This window comes from Perca flavescens, chromosome 21 (genome assembly GCF_004354835.1).
Source record: "Perca flavescens isolate YP-PL-M2 chromosome 21, PFLA_1.0, whole genome shotgun sequence".
In the NCBI taxonomy this organism is placed as follows: domain Eukaryota; kingdom Metazoa; phylum Chordata; class Actinopteri; order Perciformes; family Percidae; genus Perca; species Perca flavescens.
Genome location: NC_041351.1, coordinates 7,101,344 through 7,127,298, shown reverse-complemented (window position 1 = coordinate 7,127,298; position 25,955 = coordinate 7,101,344). Strand labels below are relative to the sequence as shown.

The window sequence follows — 25,955 nt, the reverse complement described above, 5'->3', positions numbered from 1 at the left end:
AGAGGGGGTGCCCGTCCGGTCATGGAAGGCTTGTATCATGTGGACGCGCCATTAGTTTTGTTGTCATTACTTTGAATTCCTCATGGGGGCGGCAGAAACTACGCACTATAGCTTTAATTTAGAACATCCTGTAAACCAAATATTGCCCTGAAGTAGTCCTGCTTATTGATTTTCAACACTGCCTGCAATGACCTAACGCAAGCAGAGAAATGAATGGGATCGATCATCACCTCCTGACCTACATTCTCAGTCTTTAATTTACTGTGAAGGTCCCATAATGTCCTAGAAAGGAACTGATTTGTAACTATAAGTTCATCTACACAACTTTTGAAAATGTCAGCAAATACAAAAGTATATCAAATATTAACATACAGCATGTAACGGATACCTCATCTTGTAATTACAGTAGGACTTCCATATTTCATATTTACAAGAAGATCTCATACAAAACTATCAACATTATGAAATAGTTTTCCTGGAATTGTGAAATCTTTTAAGATACGGAAGTCATAATTCCAAGATAAGGCCTCCAGTCTTCTTTTTCTTTGGTGATTGCATTTCTGTACGTTTTGACTTCTTGTTCATACAAGATTCAATGGTTACATCGAATGTTCAATCTGATTCAGTTTCTTTTCTTTCTTTTTTTTCTTTCAGAATGGCTTCACTCCGCTGTATATGGCGGCGCAGGAGAACCACATGGAGGTGGTGCAGTACTTATTGGACCATGGCTCCAGTCAGAGCATCGCCACTGAGGTAAGATAATTTACAATGCGTACACGTTTGTTTGCACACACCGGTGTTGAAGTCAAGACCACCTAAACCGAGACCAAGTCATTACCAAGACCAGAGTGTATCGAGACCGAGACAAGACCAAGACTTTCAGGCTCTGGGCTGTCACAAATGTGACAAAGACGTCCTCATTTTGGCCAAACCTCTCCATGGAAAGCACATGTCCGGCACTATTTAAAACAGCAGTAAATATGTGATCTACAGTACACCTGGATTATGTTTGATTATAGTGGCAATAAAATACCAGAGTTTCAGTACTGATATGAAATAACAAAACTATTTCCAATACCCAGCGGTAAAGAAGAGCTCGATAGTGTTTTAAGCCTTCAATGTAGCCTTCCAGGCAGCTAACCCTAACCCTAACCCTGAACCTAACCATTGCCGCGCTGCCTGGAAGGCGACTTTAGGGGCTTAAAACACCACACACCTAAAGAAGAATTCTGGTCCTTTACTTACGTAATTCAAAGTAGAAACACACCACAGTCTTAAAATACTCCATTACAAGAAAATGTTCTAAATTTGAAATGTTACTTAGGTAAAAGTACAGAAGTATTATCAGCAAAATGTACTTGAGTACATGTACAAAAGTAGGGCCTACTCATTTCAAGAATGGATCCTTTCAAAGTGTTATATATATATATATATATATATATTATACTGTTTGTATCACTAACAAATACATGTAAGAGCATTTTAATGTTGTAGTTCTTCAAAGTGGAGACAATTTTAAGTACTTTGTAATGCTATTGGGTAAATTAGTAGTACGGTACTGTATCATATTGTATAAGCATACTGTATATATGCTTTTTAAGGAGAACTGTAAGTGTCAAATAAATGTAGTGCAGTAAAAAGTACAATATTTCCTGCTGAGATGTACTGCAGTAGAAGTATTAAGTAGCATAAAATGGAAATACTTAATAATTATAAAGCTACAAATCGCATGAAAAAACAGAACTTCTCTTTCAATGTGTCTCAGCCAGTCTTTTTAAACTGGTCACAAATGTATGCCTAATTTATAGTTATTATTATTATTATAGTTACATAAACAGGAGTAAATACTGCATTTGTTGGGGACTATTTTCAGCGGCGGATTAATCCACATTTGGTGCTCTAGTACGTATTTGGGGCAGCAGGACGGTGTATGTGGGATTGAGTCAAAGTAAACTTGTGTGTGTGTGTGTGTGTGTGTGTGTGTGTGTGTGTGTGTGTGTGCGTGTGTGCGTGCGTGCGTGTGTGCGTGTGGTCCTGCCCTCCTCGTCTTTCCTTTCATCTCTTTTTGTTTCTCCTCCTCCTCTCTCCTATTCCCCATCCATCATTCCTTCTCCTCCTCCTCCTTCCTTCTCCTCCTTCATCATCTATTGTCTGCCTCCTCCTCCTCTCCACTATATCTCGCTGTTCTCCTTCTTTCCTCCTCCACATCTTCTCAGTCTCCACCATCGGGTGACACGAGTGAATTATTCATGTGGGGAAATATATATCCATGTTTGAAGCAACTTACAGTGTTTAATAATTCATATTTCAGCATAGCATGAGACAGAATAGATCAGAAATCCTTTATATAAAAAGAAAAAGACAGTTGTTTTTTTATTTTTGTACCACAGTGCAAACTGTAAAAATACTGTATTCTGCAGCCCTGAATTTGTTGTGATTAATTTCTCTAATTATGATCATATAATTATATTTCCGTTGCAATGAAAATAACTTGTCCGGTCTTTGTTTTGTGTTATTGTGTGATCATGTTTTGAGCTAATTCTGTGTCAGTGAGAGGAAATTCTGCTGTGTCATTGCAAGTTTTGAAGCTTGAAGATAAAGATCAAAAACCCTCTTAGTGCCTTTTTGTTCGCCGCTGCTGCTGCTGCTGCTGTTGTCGTCTCTTGAAGTATTTTTAGGACATTAAACTGACTTTTTCCTGAATCCATAATGAAGCAAATGAAACAGGAGGGTAGTGCTTTGGGATGGCTTCATAAAAAAGGCTATATTTAAGCATTTGAACGTGTTTGTGTGCCTGTGGTGCAGAGATGCTCGTGGATCTGATTATGAATGTGTGCTAGCACGGGTGTGTTTGGTTGTTTGTGTGTGCGATCTCCGAGGGGAGTTTCTGCTTTGATGTGTGAGTGTAGTGATGCTGAGTTGGTTTTATCCAGACAGTCGGCGTCCTGTGTAAACACACACAGGCCTGTGCACACACACCCAAACACACACATACACAATCTCCATGTTGTTTTACTTGTGAGAAATCTTTCCTTTTCTTTGATGATTCATAGATACTGCTACTAGTAGCCTCCGCTGTGTCTGTCATTTATTATATTGCCTGTGTGAATGGTTATGTATGCAGTAGGATGCAGTTAGTGTCATCTTTTGTTTTCTTCATGGTTTGTTCCCATCAGCAGCAAAGTTTCCTCTCGATTTCTCATTGAGCGAGACACTGAAACTCCTACTCAAGCACTTAAACTCTCTTCAGAGTGTTTGCTAAAATGCCTTAATTGACAAATGGTTATTAGATTGCCCTGTGCTCATCAAGCCCCTTTCAGACAGGGACCCTTTTATGTTAATCCAATGGCAATATAAAGGGATAGTTCAGATATTTTGAAGTTGGGTTGTATGAGGTACTTATCAATAGTGAGTGTATTACCTACGATAGATACTGTAAGTAGGTAGGTGGATGGATGGATAAATAGATGGATAGATGAATGGATGATTGATAGATAGATAGATAGATAGATAGATAGATAGATAGATAGGCAGGCTGGCTGGCAGGCTGGCAGGCAGGCATTTGTCTTAGTTACACTGCTAAAGACAGACTGGCCACATCAGCTGCGAGCAGACAGATACTGCTGTGTCAACCCCAGCTGGAGTTGTTTGGGAAATCCTTTGCAGAGTTATGCATTTCTGCAATCACTGCCACCCTTTGACGTGACAGAAAAACACAAGTTGTCTAGACATGTGAGTTGACACACGGAAGCAGCCGGATGTTGAAAGATGCAGAGGATAAAGTAATGCATGAGCGTAGTGACATACAGTATTATCCATAGCCAGTGTATTACCAACAGTAGATGGCTGTTGGCACGCAGAAGCAGGCAGGAGTACCGCCACGTACGCTAAGCTATGTTCAGCTGTTGCCAGAACGTGGAGTATTCTTTTGTTCAACTTTTGCGTTTGGTTCACAGGATGGTTTCACTCCCCTGGCGGTGGCGTTGCAGCAGGGCCACGACCAGGTGGTTTCCCTCCTGCTGGAAAACGACACCAAGGGGAAGGTCCGGCTGCCTGCACTGCACATCGCCGCACGGAAAGACGACACAAAGGCCGCCGCGCTCCTCCTCCAGAACGACCACAACGCTGACGTGGAGTCCAAGGTACGCTCTCTGCACGATAGGCTGGACTACAATTCCCATCGTGTGGGAGAGGAAGTGATTTTGGTTATTTTTGCTTCCGTTTAAGATAGTAGGCTTGTTCGTGATGAGCCAGGCCTGCGCAAAATCGATTTTGAGAGGCAGGTAGCGCAGTTGCTTTCCACCGACTGCAAGACCTAGGGGGACCCAGGGCATGCTGGGAAACGCCTGGCTCTCAGCTGATCTAACTGCTGATTTGGTTCAGAATCGACAAAACACGATGACGTTTTTATATAAACTTTTTTTTGTTTTTGAATTGGAGGGATTTTAATTGCTATTTGTCTGATTTAAAGGCTTAATCTGTACAGAACACGTGTGGCTGATGGTGAAGTCAGAGAGACTAAATCCATTCAGATTACAGATCATCTACAGTCTGTTGTTTATTAACATCAGCAACAGATTGCATGTAGAGCATTTTCACAGCTACTCTGTCATAATAACAACAACTGGAGACTGTGTTGAAGCTAATAAATGGGTCTGATAACATTTTATTAAATCAGAATCACACCTAACAGGATGTGAGTGTTTCTGTGACTTCCTGTTAAAGGCTGCTGGAAACTGCTGGAAACTGTCCGACTTGATCGCGGTGTATTGTCACTGTAGTGAAGATGCACTTCTTCTAAAACTGAACCTACACCATTGTCTATTTAAAAAATAAATACAAAATAAACTAAAATAAATACTTGTAGCATATTGCTAACTTTCGAAGACACCAGTTTAGTGAAAGTAAAAACAGTAAGACCATAAGTCATGGTATCGTAGGGCTAGAAATACGTTTTTGTTTTTATTGATGGTGAACTTGATGGTGATTTTTTTTTCTGTTCCAATTAAGAAAGCGTTTAAATCCTTAAAATGTTTTGTTGTGGGACAAAAAAATCCAAGAAGCGTTTAAAGTTCTGACCCGAGTTTTTAGACGTGTCACAACGTAAGTGCCACTCAGGAAAAAGAACAGTGTTGTCTTTGTCTTTGTTGGTCAAAAACAAGAATGCAGCAAGTATAGTTCCCATCAACAGTAGTCCGTCTCAGTGTAGAAACAATAACAGACTACAAGGTTAGAGTCTCAGTCCATCATCCAGTTATGTGTACCTCTGTTTGGTTACCTTTTAGTCTTCATAATCTCCGGCCATGTTCTCATTTATCCATCCTACTGCTTGGTGCAACCGTGGTGTTGGTGTTGTAGTTGTTGTGGTGCACTAACCGCCCCATTCTCTCCTCCTCCTCCTCCTCCTCCTCCTCCTCCTCCTCCTCCTCCTCCTCCTACTCCTACTCCTCCTCCCTCTATTGGTTCCTTTTTGTTACCCCACGGACTCCCCCCCGTCTCCCTTCTAGATGATGGTGAATAGAACAACAGAGGTACATCTTCTCTTCTCTTCTCCTTCTCTCCTTCCTCTCCTGTCATTGTACATCATGGTCACCATTGGAAAGCCAAAGCCTTCTGTCTGCTAGCATGAATGCTAAATGCTGGCATGAATGCTTTTGCTGCTGACACCTGTGCGCCTGCTGTTGTTTAACTTGCATTGCATTTCGACGTTGCTTTGTGTGTGTCCAGTGGCTTGCTGCTTTAGAGCAGAGATTTTAAAAAAAGAACAGTAGACTTACTGTCTTACTTACGGTTACCTTATGTGTACCTAGAGCTTTTAAAAAACATTTTAATTTGGGGTGAAATTACCTGGAGCCAACAACTACAATGGCTTTGTAAAAAATACTTGTTTCATCCATATTAATTGCAGTTTTTCCCATTTTTACCAACCGATATTAAAGTGCCGACAATTAAACTTCCCGTAGATGTTTTCATTTTAAAAGCCTTCCAATAACGGGACAGCTGGAATACTTTTAATGTGAAAATGTCACGGTATGTGCGTTCACTGTAGCCATAACCTCAATTAAGAAAAACTGTAAAAGTTAACGGGCTTTATATAATAGGTGAATGAAAATGGCAAAAGAAACATGACTCACCATAAATTAGTGCTGTGGAAACTGTACATAATACTGAGTTTATCAAGACAACAGGTAAAGATGGAGGACGTTTTAAGTGAAATAATAAAAACCTTTTCTAAATAAAGGCATGGTTCTCTCTGAATTTATCGTATGCATAATCTTATCGTGTGGAAAGCTGCTGCAGCAAAACAAGAAGAAGCCTCATTTGCATCCAACTCGATTGAAGCATTGAATCAGAAAACATTTCTTGTCAATGCGTTTGTCACATGAAAAAGGCAGGAGTGACCACGTCGCTGCAATAGCTCACTGATTAATATCACTTATATCTCGTTTGCTTGATCTGTGAAAAAAGTAACTGTAACTGCTCTCTAACGGCTACTTCCTGTTATTTGACAATTGTGCTTAAGCTAAGCTAAGCTAACCAGCTGCTGGGTTTAGCTTCATATCCATTGCACAGACATTAGAGTGGTGTCCATCTTCTCATTTACCGCTCTGCAATAAAGCCACAATTCAAAAGACTAGAAGAGAAATTCAATATCTCAGTAGAAGAACTGATGTTTTGTAATAATTATTAATAATAATAAAAAATTATTTTCTGTTTGTGGTTTGGCCAGAAAAATGACTGGCATGTGTTGCTCCTGAGTGCCAGATTATTTAGCCCTCACCCGGCATGTTTTTGTCCACATTTACTGTAAATAGTTCAGTAAATGTATTTGGCAGTTGTATTAATAGCTATTATCGAAAATACCCCCATGACTTCCCTTTTCCATCCACAGTAGCAACTTTCTGTGACGTGATCCTCCTGTTACAATACTCTTTGTGACATCTGTCAACTAGCTTTTGTGGAGCTTTTGTTCCTCGCACTGCTTGAGAGATTGTATACGCTGTATGCTGTAAATGTCTGAATTAACTTAAACTAAATTTGTGCATGTGAGGAAAAACTGGGAAGGCAGAAGTGACAATAATGGATTTAGTTAAGCTTCAGCATGCCAATAGATTTTATTGCATTTTTTAACGTTAGCCTGACATTGTGCTGACTATCCTTTAAGGTTATGCTAATTACTGTCACTGTGGCCAGAAACCAGTTTAATCAGCTTTGAATAGAGCAGCTACTCGATTACATGATCAATAGGATGTTGACCTGTCCTGTTTGTTGCTTTGGAAAAGTAAAAAAAAGAAGAAATTAAACCACTTTAAATAAATCAAGACTGAACTTTCTAAGATTATCTGAATAAGTTAATGATTTATGTTTTAGATGAATACTTTTTCAGAAGACCGAATTTGAGCCAAATTCATTAATCCAACCTTAAGTCTTAAAGGTGCTGTAGGTAGGATTGGGAAGATCCAGGACTTAGCCAAAAACTTAACATCGACAACTTCTCAGTCCCTCCCCCCTTTCCGCTAAAGCCCAAAAAGGTCTCCTAAGCCCCTCTCCCCACAAGGGAGAATGAATGTGTGTGCATGAGCAGGGATTGACATGCATTTAGACACCCCCCCCCCTGGCCATGATTGGTGCATCTGAACAGGGAGCGGTGGATTTTTGCAAATCGCACTACAGGCTGTGGTGGTGCCAGAGGAGCCAAATTTTTTTTAAATGACCTGCTTCATCTAGTTCTACTCGAACAAAGGGTCAGTTTCAATAAATATGACAGAAAGTTAGTTTTAGAAGGCTTACCTACCGCACCTTTAAAGTTACCTAAAGGTTACAGGTTACTGGTTTTCTTTAAAGCAGCCATTTTAAACCTAGATTGCCTTTAACTAATGCAGATGCATGCTCACCTGCATGTTTGGCTTTTGTATTTCCTGTTAGATGAAAGTACAGAAGAGTAGATTTTATTTTTTTTTTAGGAATTGAAGCCGAAACTTCAATGGATGCTCTAATTAATAATTACCGTTGCATGATTTTCATTTGACAGGAAGTTAATCTGCTTATGTTTGCTTATACATATTAGATTCTTTTCACTCCGGACCTGAAGAATGTCACTGTAACTATAACACAAGAAATATGTTTTGTTATAAAAGGAAAATCCGGCACTCGAAGCATGTTTGACTTCTGCTCAGCCCTCGTCTGCTCCGTTAGCCTGCTTCTGGCCAAACCCAATGCTTTACTGGTGGCTCATTAAAAGAGCGGTTTTCCTTGCTCTGTTTTTCATTGATTCTGTTTCTCTTTGTGTCTCTCGTCCCTCTCAGAGCGGTTTCACTCCTCTCCATATTGCGGCTCACTACGGCAATATCAACGTAGCAACACTCCTGCTTAACAGAGGGGCAGCTGTGGACTTCAAGGCGAGGGTGGGTACTTCGCTTGAAGATGGAAAACACACACACTCACACACACACACACACACACACACACACACACATACACACACACACACATACACAAACCTTTTGAAGTGAGTGCTGCTGCAGACTCATATGAGAAGGCTGGACTGTGTGTGTGTGTGTGTGTGTGCAAGACACACTAATACTGATATACGTAATCCTACAGCTGTGCCTGTCACTCTGCGGGAGGAAACATATACATGGTGTCTGTGTGCTATATGATCCTGGAGACTGCAGGATTGGATGCTGAGTTTATGGGAGTTGAAGACTGGGTGTGTCTCAAATAATCAGTGGTGGAAGAAGTACTCAGATGTTGTAGCAATGCCACCGTGTAGAAATACTCACATACAATACATACAAGTCCTGCAAGTTACAAACTAAAACGTTTGTTAAATGAAGTAGAATTACTCAAAATGAAATACAGAATAACAACCAGTCGTGTCCTTTAACATTTACTGCAAATTATGTGTTTTGTCAGCCTGACAAGCCAGACCCACATCAATTACATTTGCTGCTGCTAGGGTGCGTCTAGATTTCTAGGCTGGTGTTTTGTTGAAATTATTGGAAAACATACTGGCAAAGAACACAGAGAAGCAGTCTGTAGTCATACAGACAATTCTCTCTCCACAGTCCATAGTGTCCTATTAAAACCTCTTCCTCCTGTTATAGAAGGATACAACGGAAAAACCAAGAAAGCAAGACAATGATTGAACCACAACACTGTGCAGCTGCTGGAATAGTTATATTCCCCCTAGAGGGGGATATTTATCCATTTTCCTCCTACACGGTCAAATAAAGCCCTTTTTCTCTGGTTGAGTAAGCAAATTTCCAGTGAGATGTATTCAAATGCTGCAGGCATGGACAGGCTGTCTGAAATGTGTTTGACAGCTTCATTTGCAGTTTAAATGTGTTTGTAAGCCCATTGCATTCACAACATCATACATTTTCATTACATAGTTTCATAGTTACTTAACAATATGTGAGCAGATTCCTCCTTTTGTGTCATTTTCCTTTTTCTTCTTAAAATAACTAACAACTTAAACTAGGTGATGCAATTCTGAGTCGTCTTTTCTTTGTGGCTGAATGAGGAAATGATGCTTTTCTTTCTCCCCAGAATGACATAACACCGCTGCACGTAGCATCCAAACGTGGGAATGGCAACATGGTGCGACTGCTGCTGGAGAGAGGGGCCAAGATAGACGCACGGACCAAGGTGAACATCCGTACCAAAAAAAAATCTACATTTTTAACTGATGTTAATATTTGAAGGTGTTTTTGCTTCCATTTAGCACTGCGCTTACATAAAGTTAGAGGTTTGTAAAAGACATATAGAGTACAGAATACATTCTGGTATGGTCTTCTCATAATGCAGCTTGATAGTGTTGTGCTTTTTTAAACCCTCCATGCCTTTTTTTTTTATTCTGTTTATAACATTTTTTAATGACAAATGTACAAACAATACATAAACTTTAGGACTACAGGACTGGTCCATATAACAAAGAGAAATGTGACATTATTAGAAAGACAAAATAGGGCACTCTACTTACACAGTAATGATAATAATATTTAATAATAATAATAATAATAATAATAATAATAATAATTATTTATGTTTTATTAATCCTGCAAGGGAAATTACAATGTTTTCACTCTGTTGTTGTTATACACATTAGACACACATGCTCAGTACCTATACATACATGCACTAATGGAGAGATCTCAGAGTGAGGGGGCTGCAGCTGTCAATGGACAGGCGCCCCGAGAAGTTGGGGGTTCGGTGCCTTGCTCAAGAGCACCTTGTCAGTGCCCAGGAGATGAACTGGCACCTCTCCAGGTACCGCCCCAGTAGCCTACAGTAATGGTGACAGCAATAAGTAGAATACACAAGTCAACCCCATGGCCATTAGTTCCAGTTCATCATATTATCTATCTATTCAAGTCCAGATTATAGTCCACTCCCAAAAGTTCCCTTGGCCTCTTCCACTTATGCAGAAAAATATGAGTCATTTTTCTTGTGTAGTCTCATGTAGTGTCCAAGTTTTTCCAGAGTCACAACCTCTGAGATAAGAGATTTCCACAAGGAAACAGAAAGAGGGTCATCACCGACCCACCTGACCATTTCCTGCAAATATGACAGAAAGTTAGTTTTATAAGTCTTACCTACTGCACCTTAAATAGACAGGACAGCTGTAGACAGGAAAGGGGGAAGAGAGAGGGCAAAGACATGCAGCCAGTGGCCGCAGGTCGGACTTGAACCCTGAGCCGATGCGTCTAGGACTGAGCCTCTGCATATGGGCGCCCGCTCTACCAGCTGAGCTTCCCATGTGCCCTTCCACTTTTTTTTTAGTTTAGGGATTTTCTCAAGCTATAGACGTGGAAGTAAAGGGTCACTTGCAGTGCATTAACCCCTGCAGTGAAGCCTTCATTGTGTTGCTTAAGGACCCTGTGTGTGATGGTGTGAAGTTCACGCTTTGTTTTCCCAGGACGGTCTGACTCCTCTGCACTGCGGAGCCAGGAGTGGTCATGAGCAGGTGGTGGAGATGCTGCTGGACAGAGGAGCGCCAATACTATCAAAGACAAAGGTACACCTCCAACCTGTGTGTGTCTCTTTATGTTTTATTCTCTCCCTATCATTTCTTACTCACCTTTTTCTTAAAGGTCCCATGGCATGAACATTTCACTTTATGAGGTTTTTTAACATTAATATGAGTTCCCCCAGCCTGCCTACGGTCCCCCAGTGGCTAGAAATGGTGATAGGTGTAAACCGAGCCCTGGGTATCCTGCTCTGCCTTTGAGAAAATGAAAGCTCAGATGGGCCGATCTGGAATCTTCTCCTTATGAGGTCATAAGGAGCAAGGTTACCTCCCCTTTCTCTGCTTTGCCTGCCCAGAGAATTTGGCCCACCCATGAGAGAGAGAGAGAGACATCATGGCTTTCAAACAAGCAAAGTGGCAGTTGGTCAAGGCTACACCCCCACCCTCCACCTTGCCCCCCCCTCTCTCCTCCTCAATAGCTACAGACACAGAAATGGCACATCCTAAGGAAAGCTCATTGTGGGATTGGCTCTAGTGGCTGTAATTCTGCACCAAGGCTGAATTTCGGGGAAGAGACTTCAGATACAGTATTAGGGGACCACTAAGGTCTATATAAAAGAGACTTCAGATACAGTATTAGGGGACCACTAAGGTCTATATAAAAGAGACTTCAGATACAGTATTAGGGGACCACTAAGGTCTATATAAAAGAGACTTCAGATACAGTATTAGGGGACCACTAAGGCCTATATAAAAGAGACTTCAGATACAGTATTAGGGGACCACTAAGGCCTATATAAAAGAGACTTCAGATACAGTATTAGGGGACCATTAAGGTCTATATAAAAGAGACTTCAGATACAGTATTAGGGGACCACTAAGGTCTATATAAAAGCATCTAAAAAGCAGCATGTCATGGGACCTTTAACTCTTCAACATCCCTGAACTGCATTAGTGGAAAAAGTATTCAGATCCTTTACTTAAGTAAAAGTACTAATACCACACTGTAAAAATACTCTTGTTAGAAGTAAAAGTCTTGCATTGAAAATGTTACTTAAGTAAAAGTATGTAAGTATCATTAGGAAAATGTACTTAAAGTCTTAGAAGTAAAAGTACTCAATGCCGAAAAATCCCTAACATTTTACAAAATGGAAACGTGTTTAATCGGCTAATCATTTCAACTATACTTTTAGGCCGTTATAATGTTGGCTAGTTTACTCTATAATAAAACGTGTGTTTTGTGTGCAACAATCTTAACTTGTAAAGTAACTAATAACTAAAGCTTTCAGATGAATGTAGTGCAGTAAAAAGTACAATATTTCTCTCTGAAATGTAGCAGAGAAGCAGAAAGTGGCATGCAAAGAAAAGACTCAAGTACAAGTACCTCAAAGTTTGTATTTAATTACAGTACTTGAGTAACTGTAGCTACATTCACGTCACTGCTGAACTGTATGAACTGAATCTCTGTTTCCATTTGTCTTATCTGCTGTTACAAACACTCCCGAGAACATTCCGACCCAATTAGTCATGACTTGTGACCTTATTATTCCCTCCAGAACGGCTTGTCTCCGCTCCACATGGCGACGCAGGGCGACCACCTCAACTGCGTCCAGCTGCTGCTGCACCACGAGGTGCCCGTGGACGACGTGACCAACGACTACCTGACGGCGCTGCACGTGGCCGCCCACTGCGGCCACTACAAGGTGGCAAAGGTCATCGTGGACAAGAAGGCCAACCCCAACGCCAAGGCACTGGTGAGGGACGGAGGAGCAGGAGAGACACTTGATACTCTGTAGCTGCAGAAATACACTAGACTCATGTAGGCATGGACCGGTTACCGGTTTAAAGGTATCCCGCGGTTTAACCCTCCTGTTGTCCACGGGTCAAATTTGACCCATTTTCAAAGTTTCTATATGAGAAATTTGGGTTTCTTTCAACCAACTTGTCAAAAAATAAAAAACATTGATGGTTCCATACAACGCTTTTCACAAGTAAAACAAATGATTAATTCACTATTTTCATTGAATTTGGGTGTTTTATTCAATTTTATAGCATTTTGAAAAAAAATGGAAAAGAACATTTAAAGAAATTGACAAAAAAGCAATAAAAACGTTGGAGAAAAGCAACTAAAATGTCCAAAAAAACATAGAAAAAAACGACAAAACCGTCTTTAAAAAACTAAAAGTTGCATGGTCAAGGGGAAGACAACACAAGGGTTATAAAACGGTCACGGTTTCAAAACCTCTCAAGTTTTCCGTTATACCATTTTTTATGAGTTGCCATGGACAGAAAGTACAGTTTAGAAATCCGTCTCCCTGCCGGTGTGCAGTGCGTTTAAAAATAACATACATTGTGTTCAATGGAGAAAAAATATGTTGTTTTTTAACCCAGACATTTCCAAATAATACATTTTAAAGCTGTAATTGCAAAACCCTATTATTGTGAACCGTGATATTTTTGCTGAAGGTTTTCATACTGTCCGAATCTCACACCGGCCCATGCCTAGACTCATCAATCATTTATTATGAAGTTTGGAATGGAATGGGAGGAAGCCATAAGCAGGGAGAAATTGCTGTCCACTTAAGAGGGTTTAAATCAATTTATGAATTGGTCTGATCGAGAGACGCAGAAGGTTTTGGGAAAATGAGGCAAGCTAGAAAGAGAAAGAGGGGCTTAAAGTGGCAGAGGGATGGACAGGTACAGAAAAGGTAACAGATGCATTCATTTATTTGATAGAAAATATGATTCTTCTGCCTATTATGTGGCCTATGATACTGTTACAAATGTTATCATAATTGAATTGCTTTGGTGGGTTATAATCAAGCAGTGGAATGAAAGCTGGACATTTTAGGGAGAATGATGGTCTGACCTTTGTGGTTTTTAAGCCTTTTTTTTTCATCTCACAGACAAAATGGACTTTTGTCCTCAGTGGTGAAAAAAAAAAAAACGTCTGGCATGAAAAGAGATTAATTCCCAGTGTGTGGTTTATTAAACAGATTTAATTTATTTCTCATGAGGGTTTCTCAATACCAGAATTTTAAACTTCAATACAATCCCAGCATAAAAGAATACTCAATCCCTCTTTCCATAACACAGCGAAAAGAAGAGAAATCCCCAGGCACGCAAAACAGGATGCTTCTTGTTCCTCTGCTGCCAGTCCTATGGTGGGTTCGCTGCTGGACAGAATGGGCTAACACTTGACTTGAAGGTATCTACATAAGAGTGACAAGACTGTCGTGACACATGAACCCTAACCCTAACCCTAACTTGTCATGACAAACTGAATGACGCTTAATGACAGAAGCGTTATGTCATAAACGTTTAGGACTTGTTTATAATGTTTATGACAAGTTCATGACAGTGTCATGTCACTCTTATGTAGATCCCTTCAAGTATGTGTAACCCAGAATGGCACAAAATAGCACTGGTTGAGGACCGGTTGATTTTCTTCCCGGTTGTTTCATCTGTGCAGCCTTGGGTTGAAAATCAGATTGTAGATGTGTTTTTTTTTTTTTCTTTGTTGCTATCGATACTATTGAATGTATAATATATACATATGTATGTATGTTATTCTATACGTTTATATATATTATAAACGGAGATTGTATCATTTGAAATGTGGTATCGTAAAAGTATCAAAGTACTTTTGACCTTTGAAAACCTTTGTTTCTCATTAGAAATGATCATTAAATAATACATGAATCACAGCACTCTTAAGAGGACGGAACAAGAAGTGCATTTTATATCTCTCTCTCTCTTTCTGTGTTTATTGTGTGCTTCTGTAGCCTTAACCGTAATGGGATGGGGAAGGGTTTACACTTGAGCCATGTTTAAAGAGTTATGGAAATGTTACTGGGGCGTAAGAAAGTGCCGTGTGAAACTACCAGCACATTTAAGTAACAAGGTGCACGTTGGAAAAAGGCTTGTAGGAGTAAAATAATTAAAAAAAGCAGCAGTGTTGCTCCAGGTTGTGGCAGTGGAATGTTTACACTAAATGTCTTAATGATTTCATCTCCCAACCAACCAGAAATGTCTTCCTTCCTTTCGAGTCTTTTATTTCCTCTCTCCCTCCTTTCTTTCCCTTCTACCTCACCTCCCTACTTTTTGTTTGTTTACAATAAAAGAGAGAAATAAGGGGCTTTAATGGAGGAGAAAAGACACATGAAGGGAATAAACGAAGGAAACAGACAAGGAGACTAAAAAGAGACTTTATAATAATAATAAGCACTGTCTTGGTGTAAGACAACCATCTCTGTTCTGTAAGGGGAGAAGTCTGGGTGTGGTTAGAGCACTGAGACTTTATAGCCAGAGAGAAGGAGAATGAAAAAAAAAGGACACAGAGGGGAAAATGAAGTCATAGGATTGAGCCAGAAACCTCAAAGTCAAGTGAGTAAGAGAGGGAGGGAGGGAGGGAGGGAGGGAGGGGGCAGAGCATACGTGTTGGCGAGAGAAGAGTGAGTTGTAAAGAAAAGTATCTATTTCAGTCTTATTGAATCTATATATTTTTCTTTTTTTTACAGCTTTAGAGTCGAGTCAATTATTTCCACACATGCTTGTCTGGTTTGCATGCAGAGGGGTGAAGAGAAAAAGTGAAAGAAAGAGGGGGGGGGAAGCTCAGAAGGTCCTGCTTTGTGCTGTAGTTTCCATTTGGTGTTCCAGACTTATCTTCCGCCAGCTCAGCTAGACCCGCAAAGAAACACACACAAAAGTTTTGGGCTATTTTTATAAATATTTTTTTGTGTTTTTAAAAAAAAAATTTTTTAGAATGGTTTCACCCCTCTGCACATTGCCTGCAAGAAAAACAGAGTCAAGGTGATGGAGCTACTTCTGAAGCATGGAGCGTCGATACAGGCAGTCACTGAGGTGTGTGTGTGTGTGTGTGTGTGTGTGTGTGTGTGTCTGTGTGTGTCTGTGTGTGTGTTTTAAGTTTTAAAGTTGGAGTTATATCATTGTTACATTTGTCGCCACAGTGGTGGAAAGTAATCAAGTACACTTTTTTGACTTACTTGTACTTCACTTGTGTATTTTAAATTCTTGCTCCCTAAAACCTCAACTCCACATCATCTCAGAGGGAAATACTGTACTTTTTAATCCACATTGTAAATACTGCACACGCTGCTCCATCTTATGAAGTAATGTTTTGTCTTTTAATGAGTCCTAAAAGTCTTATTTTCTAAATAAACTGAGAAAGAACTTGCCATTCTTGTGAGATGAATTCAACCTCTTTATTTTTTATTTAGAGCGGCAATGTAACTAAAAGAAGACTTTTAGGACTCAATAATTTAATATTGTGCAGTGCTAAACAACATATGAGCAGTTAAAATAAGGTCCACCAGCATTAAAAGTAAATGTTCATGCTTTAATAATAATAATCAAAGAATGGGTGTTTAAAACTCTGATCATTCTGCATAATGAGTACATTTTACTGATAACACTTCTGTACTTTTACTTCAATTTGCAATTGAGTATTTTCACAGGTTTATTTTATAATTTCTCCACTCCTCTGTGTGTGTGTGTGTGTGTGTCTCTTCACTCTACAGTCCGGTCTGACTCCGATCCATGTTGCAGCATTTATGGGACACGACAACATTGTGCACCAGCTGATCCACCACGGGGCTTCCCCAAACACAAGCAATGTGGTGAGTTCTGTTTCTCTCTTGTTTCTGTCTTTCTTGTGTCCCTCCCAAAGGCTATTGCACAGTTTCTCTTCTATAATCCGCAGTGGTTGAAAGTAGCACTTGAGAACTTACAGTAGGCCTACCTGTACTCAACTGTACTCTGGTAAAGAGACATACAGTATATTACCCTTAGGAGTTAGTGGAGACCACAAACAGAGCTAAAAGAGAGAGAATATTGGACTTAATTCATCAGGTGGACACAAACACAACTCCAAATGACCTTTTGATACTTAAAAGAGGATGATATATCCACACACAGCATTTCACAGACAGAGAGAGAGAGAGACAGAGACTGATACAGTCAAACACAGAAAGTGCTGTCACACTTTGGAGCAGACAGCACACTCTGTAGTTCAGGCCAGAGGAGAGGAAGTCTATTAATGCCATGTGCATGTAAGGAGAGGACCTCTCACTCTCATCTCGTCCGTAAACGCTCTTCTTTAGGAGCTACAAACTCTAAAACTACTGACCCTGTTAACTCCTATATTAAAGGAGCAAGAGGGATAAAAAAAAGAGAGGGATAGGTGGGAAAGAGTTGAAAGAGAAGCAGAGAGTAATGAGCAAACAGAGAGGGGAAAGAGTGCTGCACATTCAACTCTTCAACCCCAAGTATTTGGTCGCCCACGCCATGTCTGTGGCCAGGTTACCGTAGAAACGGAGCATTATGGCACTCATTATGGTGAGTTGGGTGTGGAGAGAAAGGGTCTCTCTCTCTCTCTCTCTTTCTCCCCCTCTTCTCTCTGTGCCTCCCATCTAAACAGAAAAAAATGTTTTCATGATGGAGAGCAGAGAAGAATCAAAATGTTGGGATAACTATCAATCCCTCTTTGTGTGTGTGTGTGTGTGTGTGTGTGTGTGTGTGTGTGTGTGTGTGTGTGTGTGTGTGTGTGTGTGTGTGTGTGTGTGTGTGTGTGTGTGTGTTGCAGAGGGGGGAGACGGCGCTGCACATGGCAGCGAGAGCTGGACAGACAAATGTGGTCCGATATCTGATCCAGAATGGAGCACGTGTCGATGCCAAGGCCAAGGTAGACCACGTGTGACTGCAGACAAAAAGATTCCTTTTCAATAGAAAACACATTGAAAGCCGTACAATGGCAGCCAGTTTGTTTTTGTATGTTGGTTCGAGGCGCAGTCAAGATATTGTCACTCAACGTGTGCCTGAACGTGTGGTTCTGTCTAATTACTGAGTGATTACAGTGCAGATCGATTCCTCTTGTGTTCTTGTTCTCATTCTAAGAAAATAATGCTTTGGAGAGGGGGCTATTTTGTTGTATTTGTATTAATTGTAATGCAGCAAACATCTGCATTTAGTTTTTTTAGGATTCACCTATTCTGTAATAAGATGTTTGACTCTTCAAGCTGGGGTCAGCAGTTTTCTGGAAAAGGCTAAACAAACAGAATTTTAAAAATGCAGCCCCCCTCCTGTTCACCATCTATAGGGACATGCACATCTGCATTTGTTGAACAGCCAATGGAAACGCTCTAGCTCTAAAGTGACCTGTGATTGCCCAAAGTATCCCGTCATAGGCTAGATTTCCTAAAGCCTGAAAACAGAGCCAGGAGGAGGTGCAGAAGTCTAGTTTTCTCTAAGAACATTTGAATTACAAAATGCTGAAAGGTTTTTTTGGATTTTTTGCGCAGTGACACCCAAAACGAATATGCCTACCCCAGCTTTAAATAATACATTAGCAAAGTCACTATTCCTTATATCAGAGACATTTTTAATTCATGGGTCTGTGAATAATGTAAATTGATCATTTCTTGGATATAAATCTTATTTAAAGTGCACAAAACTGACTTGACTTTTAATACCAAACTCAAATGTCTGTTTGGTTGTCGTCACCAGGACGAGCAGACTCCGCTGCACATCTCAAGCCGTCTTGGTAAGCAAGACATCGTCAACCAGCTGCTGGCAAACGGAGCATGCCCAGATGCCACCACCAACTCCGGATACACACCTTTACACCTGGCCGCCAGAGAGGGACACAGAGATGTGGCTTCAGGGCTGCTGGATCAAGGAGCTAGTCTGGCCATTATTACCAAGGTAAATCTGATGTGTGGAGACCGATACTTCCAGGACATTGGTTGTTTTGCCATCTGAAAGTTGATGATAGCACATGTTTTATAAAACACATGTTCCACGTGCACACAAACATTTAGTTAGAAAGCAAGAGGATTACTGTGACTGCGGCACATATACACGGAGAGACTGACTAGACACGTACTGGTCCAAAAAAAAGAAAGAAACTTCATCATACATCAGTTACAGTTGACTGCCAGTGAGTGATAACTTCTCTAGAGGCTGAAAACATTGTTCCTAGAGAGGTTTTCTTTGTGCGTTACTCATTTCATAACACCCATTTAAATTGCAATAGAACGTTTAATGGCGCCAGTTTCAACACTGAGGAAAGTCCCCAAACTCTAAATACAGTCAAACAGAGGAGATGGTTCCAGGCGATTTTTCAGCCATGACTGGATATTGACAAAACAAAGAGAGGAACAGACTCTACTTATGTGTTGTTTTATATTAAGTTCCTTGAGGTCCTTTTTTAGGGTCCCACCAGCCAGGACCCATTGAAGTTAAACTAGAAGGGCACTCAGAGAGCGCAGAACTCCACCAAGGCCAAATGCTCTATCTCGCAACATAACAAAAGTAAAAAACGAATTTGTGCTTTTGCCCCGTAATTTGGATTTGCTCCAAAATTGAATGGGCTTAATGGGCTCAGACAGACAAACCAAACCAAAAACATGACATTCTTGGTGGGGGTAATTTGATCAAAGAGTCACAGATGCCATTCTTGTATTTTTATTGTTGTGTGTTTTAGTGAACGGCTGCTAATGATTAGATGAAATAAAAAAAAAACTGGATCTACAGGTATATTGTTTATTCATTGTCTTCGTTTAGCATGTTAGCATGCTAAAATTAGCTAATTACGTGGAGCTAGAGGAAAAGTCAATAGCATTCATGTATTCTGGAAACCATGAATGTCTGTATGAAATTCTGTGTCTCTGGAGTAGTGGACCGAGATGCCGCTAGCATGGCTAAAAGTGATCTAAATGTGTGCTTGCTCTGTCCTACTTCGATACGATAGCTGGATATTGCCCGAGCCATCTGTAATGACTGTAAATTATGTCCTATTATACACACAATCAGCTTCATAGATTATATTTTGATTAAATCTCTTCCTGCCGCCTTGAAGGTGCGATATGACACAAAACGAACCAAACATTAATGTACTGTAGAATGTGATTGTGGTTAATGTGAACGATTAGTCATTGCCTCAGCCATATTTCAGCTCAATTCTAGTTAGAGGCCAATGTTGTAGCTAGAGCCTTGTTACATATCATTGCAAGTCATTAACAACAGGTTCTTATTTACAATGGCAGCCTGACAAGTGGCTTCCACTTAGGGAAAGGGAAAGAGGGCTAGAAAATAAAAACATACAAAAAACATACAGTTTAGAAATTACATAAAATAAAATTTGAAATACTACACAGACAGCAGTAAACACTTTTAAGGAGAAAAGTGCACAGGAACATGGGTAAGAGTTAAACGTGCGGTATACTCGCCGTTCCCGACCTGTCTCACGCCAGTGTGACGTCACGGGAGCGCCATTACTATTTGTAGTCGCGCGTACAATAGTTGACAATAGTTGCAGTCTTCTCCTGAAAAGAGGTGGCGCAACTGAGGAAAAGCTACCAACTTTGCTATTTCTACAGACTAGAGGAAGAAGAAAAAGGTAAAAAATGGCGAAAAGAAGCACTTTGAGTACTTCAGAAGGTCTGCGAAACGATTCGATGACCTACTTCGTCGGATCAAGCCTTTCATTCACCATAGAACTCATCTTAACCCAGAAAGTCCTGGCATCCGGTTGCCCTCGAACTCGTCCATGCTTTCATGCGTTGCTGAAAAAAATAGTGTGGTGCACGACCTCTGGTCGCGCGCTTAAAATCCTGGCATGCCAGCGAGATCTACGTCATTTTGACGTCACATTGGCGCACGACAGGTCGGGTGCAGCGACGTAAGAGAGCGAGAAACCATACGAATATTTAGCTGGAAAAATGATGATGTAGAGAAGCAACTGCATATGTCCGTGAACAAGGATGATTTGATCGTTTTGATGGATAAAATGGAAATGAATTTGTCCAATTTGAGAATCTTTTGCAGAGCACTCCAGTCAGATTGAAAAGATGCGAGACCAGAGGCAGTGGTGGATGAAAAAATAATAATAATCAAGTTTCATTAATCTAATCTGATAAAGAAAATTTAAATAATGTGTGTATTTGGCTATCGTGACATGCATGACTTTAGATCATTCGTTCATCCACCACTTCCGTATTCATATTGTTCAGGGGCCTTGAACCAGGAAGCTAGTCTGGATTCTGTCCAGCCCCATAACTAACTGTCACCTCGTAGAATACACACACAGAGCTGGGTCTATCTGGTCAGAGTGGGTTCATGGATCTGTGTCGCCTCATAGCTGAAGAATGTGATGTAACGCACACAACACACATTTCCACACCCCAAGCTCTTTTTTAGTTTAATCCTTTTTAAGCAGCAAATAATCAGTTCCCCATGTTTTGTCATGACATAACCCTACAAATTACTCAATTATAAGTGATTGAACACATATGGTTCTGTGGAGCAGCCATGTATAGAAAATAAGTCACAAGAGAGCTGTAAGTAACCCTTAACTGACGTGCTTTTAATTACAGTAGTATTGGATTCTGTAATACATTATGTTTAATGTTCTTTTCCTGTTGTTGTGTGTCTCTGCAGAAGGGCTTCACTCCTTTACACGTGGCTGCAAAGTACGGGAAGATCGAGGTCGCCAACCTGCTGCTGCAGAAAAACGCTCCGTCTGATGCTGCTGGGAAGGTAACGCGTGTTGAAGTACTGGTGTGTGAGAGAATGATGGTTTTAAGAGGGACAAAAAGAGCTCCCACGTAAAGGGCACATTAAATAATGTATGCAACTCCCACATGTTTGTGTTACAGCTACACTCAAACCTTCCACAGTATTCTCTGTATCTCCACACCGCACTATTCTGTATGCATATCACCACCTAACAATCCTTGTGTGTGTGTGTGTGTGTGTGTGTGTGTGTGTGTGTTCAGAGTGGACTAACTCCACTGCATGTGGCAGCACACTACGATAACCAGAAGGTGGCGCTGCTCTTGCTCAACCAGGGAGCTTCACCGCATGCTGCTGCAAAGGTAAGAGTCAAAGGGTGTTGAATCAAAAGTTTCTTAGATAGATAGAAGATACTTTATTCATCCCTGCAGGGAAATTTGAGCAGTGATGCACCAAACATCTCTCTATCTCTCTCTCTCTCTCTCTCTCTCTCTCTCTCTCTCTCTCTCTGGTTCTGGCTCGGGTTGAAAGCAGGCTGACCTAGTTTCAATCACCCACATGCAATTACACTGTGTTCTATAGCTGAGCTAAGCATTGCTGATTGGCTGGTTGAATTCCCCCTTTTAACACTCTAATGGCATCTATCCAGAAAGTGCTGCCACTGAATTCAGCTAGGCCCCAATATTTGTCTCTCATAGTATTTTTTAGGCAAATAGAAGAATTTTAGCTTTTTTTTCATTTATTTTTAATTTATTATTATCTTTATGTCCTGGACAAAAACTGTAAAATCTCCAAGTGCTTAAAATGTAGTTGTACACCCCTTAATAATGCACATTTTAAGAGGATATCAAACAAACGAATTGCAGCAAGACTTAAAGAGAATTGAGCTAGAAGATATGGCTGAAGTGAACTTCATTTTATTCAGATTTTAATCACAATATCGCAATATTGCAGCTTTACGCAAAATTCCATGTAAGATAATCAAAGCAAGCAAAAACAGTAAAGAAACATATTTCCCAAAAGGAAAAAGTATTGCATTAAAACAAGAGACTGGGGTTTAGATTCAGAATATTCTAACTGTGGCTGTATCTGAGTGACTGATGGTGGTGGAAGAAAACAAAGACGATAACTCCCTTCTCTGTCCCCAGAACGGTTACACACCGCTCCACATTGCAGCTAAGAAGAATCAGATGGAGATAACCACCACGTTACTGGAGTACGGCGCCTCCACCAACACGGTGACCCGCCAGGGGATCACTCCTCTGCACCTCGCAGCACAGGAAGGCAACGTGGACATAGTGACGCTTCTGCTGGCTCGAGACGCTCCAATAAACATGGGCAATAAGGTACGAGATCTGTGTGTAAAAATTGCTACTGATACAGATGTTTGTCTCTGTCATAACATGGGAGTAATATTTACATATTTGTGTGTGTGTGTACTATAAACTTGTGTTTAATGGCCAAGGCCTCACTTCAAAATTGATCCAATACTATTAGTTTGCGTGTGCGTGTGTTTGTGCGTGCGTGCACGCATGTGTTTATCTGTCTGTCCGCAGCTAATCTTGTATACTACTGGACCCATTAGCCTTATATTTTTGTGCACATTAAAACTGTATACTCAAGGACTTCTCATGGTTGTGGTGATCCACACTTTTTGAAAGACCTATTTTATTGACTGCTCTTTTGTTTACCATCATTCACTGCTGACACTCCTCACTACGTTTTACCGGCCAGTAGGGGCTGCAAGTCATCAACAGCTTCTTCAGTAGCAAAACGCATTTCTGGCAATCGGCTAAGCTGAAAAACCAGCTTCACCTGCCACATTTTGGCCTTTTGTCGTGGCTCAAAAATGCACGTCTATAGAAAGGTTTTTTTTTTCTCGTTTTGAACCGTAGCATCTGCCGATCATTTCTTTGCCATCTTGACTTTAAGCCGGGAGCCAGGTGGGAGAATTGAGTGAGATTCAACTCTTCTTTGTTTGGGAGGTGAGAGGGAGATACACCTGGCAGAGATCTGCACTTTACTGAGTGCACTTTTTTAGTTTGTGTTGGTTTTGGTATGCTCAACTCCCGTTCTCTTGTTATTGATCCCCCATAATCCTCAGACCTGGATTGTATTGTACTCAATTCAACGCTTTTCTGTCCCTCTGTCTCTCTCTGTCTGTATATTTAACTGTCTGTATGTCTGTCTGTCCTCAGTCTGGTCTGACTCCGCTCCACCTGGCTGCCCAGGAGGATAAAGTCAACGTTGCAGAGGTCTTAGTCAACCAGGGAGCTACCATAGACCCTGAGACCAAGGTAATGATTGTGTCTTCTTGTCCTTAGTCACAAGGTTGGAGATCAAACAGCTTCTCAGGTCCTGCAGCGATTAAAGTTATTCACTTCATAAAGTTTCGTAAAACACATTTCGTATTTAAGTTTCACAATTTGAGCAGACAAAGAGGAGACGATCCCAACAACAGTGATTGGATGATCATCTCTTTGCTAATCACATTTTTCCAAATGACTTTCTGTATCATCAGCTGGGATACACTCCTCTCCATGTGGCCTGCCACTATGGCAATGTGAAGATGGTCAATTTCCTGCTGAAAAATCAGGCAAAGGTCAACGCTAAGACCAAGGTAACTATTTAGTGTGTGCGGGTGTGTGTGTGTGTGTGTGTGTGTGTGTGTGTGTGTGTGTGTGTGTGTGTGTGTGTGTGTGTGTGTGTGTGTTTATTCCTTTATTTCTGTGTGCAGAGATTTGAGCAATTGCATATTTTCAGACAGTATATATTCACCACACATCACTGACTGTGCACGTCAGTGGGTGTAGAATGAATGTCTTTAGTATTTAACTTTCTCTCTTTTCCCCTCCTCTGCAGAACGGTTACACACCTCTCCATCAGGCCGCACAGCAGGGACACACACACATCATCAACTTGCTGCTACATCATGGAGCATCGCCCAACGAACTCACAGCTGTGAGTACACACACACACACACACACACACACACACAAACTCAGACAAACACTATCTTATTAAAGTTTGATTCTGGCTCATGAGCTTTGTAGATTGTCATCAGTTCTCTGTTTCCAACTTCTACCAAAAGTACCAAATATCCAGTCAATCAGATGTAAAACAGTTTTGATGATTAAGGTTTTAGTGCACACTTTAGTACTTAATAGTTTTGATTGAAATTTGATTGATGAAACCAATGATTCACCTCTTTTATTCTATTTTTTTTTGTCCAGAATGGGAACAGCGCTCTGTCCATTGCCAGGAGGCTCGGCTACATATCTGTAGTTGATACACTCAAAGTGGTCACAGAGGAGACTTTGACCACTCAGGTGCGGATCAGTTTCTGAGAGCATGTGTTCAAACATACCATGTGTGTGCTTGGTTGACTGTTTTCCAAATCCTTCCCTTTTTGTAATATAAAACGAGGGCTTTTATTTTAAAATGAGACAATAATGTTGTTAAAGTGCTCATATTATGCTTTTTGGCTTTCCCCCTTTCCTTTATTGTGTTATATATCTTTTTGTGCATGTTATATATTTACAAGGTGAAAAAGCCCAAAGTCCACCCCAAAGGGACTTACCATCTCCAACAGAAAACACTGTTCACCAACTGCTCCAAACAGCTCTACTGTAGTCCAGCCTTTACTTCAGAGACAAATGTGGTCACTTTATAACACACATTATAATGCTCGCCTAGCTGCTAGCATGGCACGCCCTCATACTGTGCTTCTGACTGGCTAGCAGTCTGTGACTCCCAACAAAGATGGAACAGAAGTGAGATGTCTCACTCTGTAGCTAAAACAGAGAGCTCAACACACAGGGTGAAAAGAGGAACTGCAGCAATGTGCAGTGCAACAAATATATGGTGTTTTCTGAAAATGAAACCACATAAACCTATTCTGGTACAACCTCAAAATACAATTATGAACCTGAAAATGAGCATAATATGAGCACTTTAATCGCAATTATTTCGGAGACAATTAATTGTACAGCAAAAATTGGAATTGTTACTTTCCTGGTTGGTTTTTTAACATGAAACATCTGCAGGAAGTGTTGAATTTTTATTTCATGCTAGCTTAACACCGATCAAATAAACCGCAATGTGGAGTAATGAATGAAAGCAGTGTTAAAGTTATACTGATTTAATTAATACTGTGGAAATGTAACATGTCACGTTATTCCAATGCCTCTCGTGGTTTTGTTTTTTGTTTTTTTGCTGGACGTTGTGTGATTAACTGCTTTAATTTCAAACTTTTCTGTAACAATTGACTGTTTTGACAGACTGTGATTGAGAAGCACAAGATGAACGTTCCAGAGACCATGAACGAGGTGCTGGACATGTCCGATGATGAAGGTAAGGATTCATTTGACTGCTTACTGGTGTGTAAATTCTGTATTACATTAAATCCATATAAAACGGTTCTCCAAACACAACTTGACCTCAGTCACAA

At 40.6% G+C, this 25,955-nt stretch overlaps 1 protein-coding gene across 11 annotated transcripts in view; it reads left to right on the top strand.

The window, feature by feature from the left end:
• Nucleotides 1–25,955, top strand: part of LOC114548170 (ankyrin-3) — a 120,146-nt gene that overhangs the window by 37,211 nt on the left and 56,980 nt on the right. For 10 of the 11 annotated variants that reach the window (XM_028567944.1, XM_028567937.1, XM_028567938.1 and 7 more), the window contains exons 5-23: nucleotides 655–753; nucleotides 3,957–4,142; nucleotides 5,508–5,531; nucleotides 8,307–8,405; nucleotides 9,553–9,651; nucleotides 10,922–11,020; nucleotides 12,529–12,726; nucleotides 15,737–15,835; nucleotides 16,513–16,611; nucleotides 17,577–17,675; nucleotides 18,497–18,694; nucleotides 21,431–21,529; nucleotides 21,769–21,867; nucleotides 22,654–22,851; nucleotides 23,704–23,802; nucleotides 24,027–24,125; nucleotides 24,368–24,466; nucleotides 24,739–24,834; nucleotides 25,786–25,858. In XM_028567944.1, the coding sequence (XP_028423745.1) occupies nucleotides 655–753; nucleotides 3,957–4,142; nucleotides 5,508–5,531; nucleotides 8,307–8,405; nucleotides 9,553–9,651; nucleotides 10,922–11,020; nucleotides 12,529–12,726; nucleotides 15,737–15,835; nucleotides 16,513–16,611; nucleotides 17,577–17,675; nucleotides 18,497–18,694; nucleotides 21,431–21,529; nucleotides 21,769–21,867; nucleotides 22,654–22,851; nucleotides 23,704–23,802; nucleotides 24,027–24,125; nucleotides 24,368–24,466; nucleotides 24,739–24,834; nucleotides 25,786–25,858 (2,161 nt within the window). The remainder of the gene's footprint in view (nucleotides 1–654; nucleotides 754–3,956; nucleotides 4,143–5,507; nucleotides 5,532–8,306; nucleotides 8,406–9,552; nucleotides 9,652–10,921; nucleotides 11,021–12,528; nucleotides 12,727–15,736; nucleotides 15,836–16,512; nucleotides 16,612–17,576; nucleotides 17,676–18,496; nucleotides 18,695–21,430; nucleotides 21,530–21,768; nucleotides 21,868–22,653; nucleotides 22,852–23,703; nucleotides 23,803–24,026; nucleotides 24,126–24,367; nucleotides 24,467–24,738; nucleotides 24,835–25,785; nucleotides 25,859–25,955) is intronic. The other variant, XM_028567943.1, reaches the window with a different exon arrangement.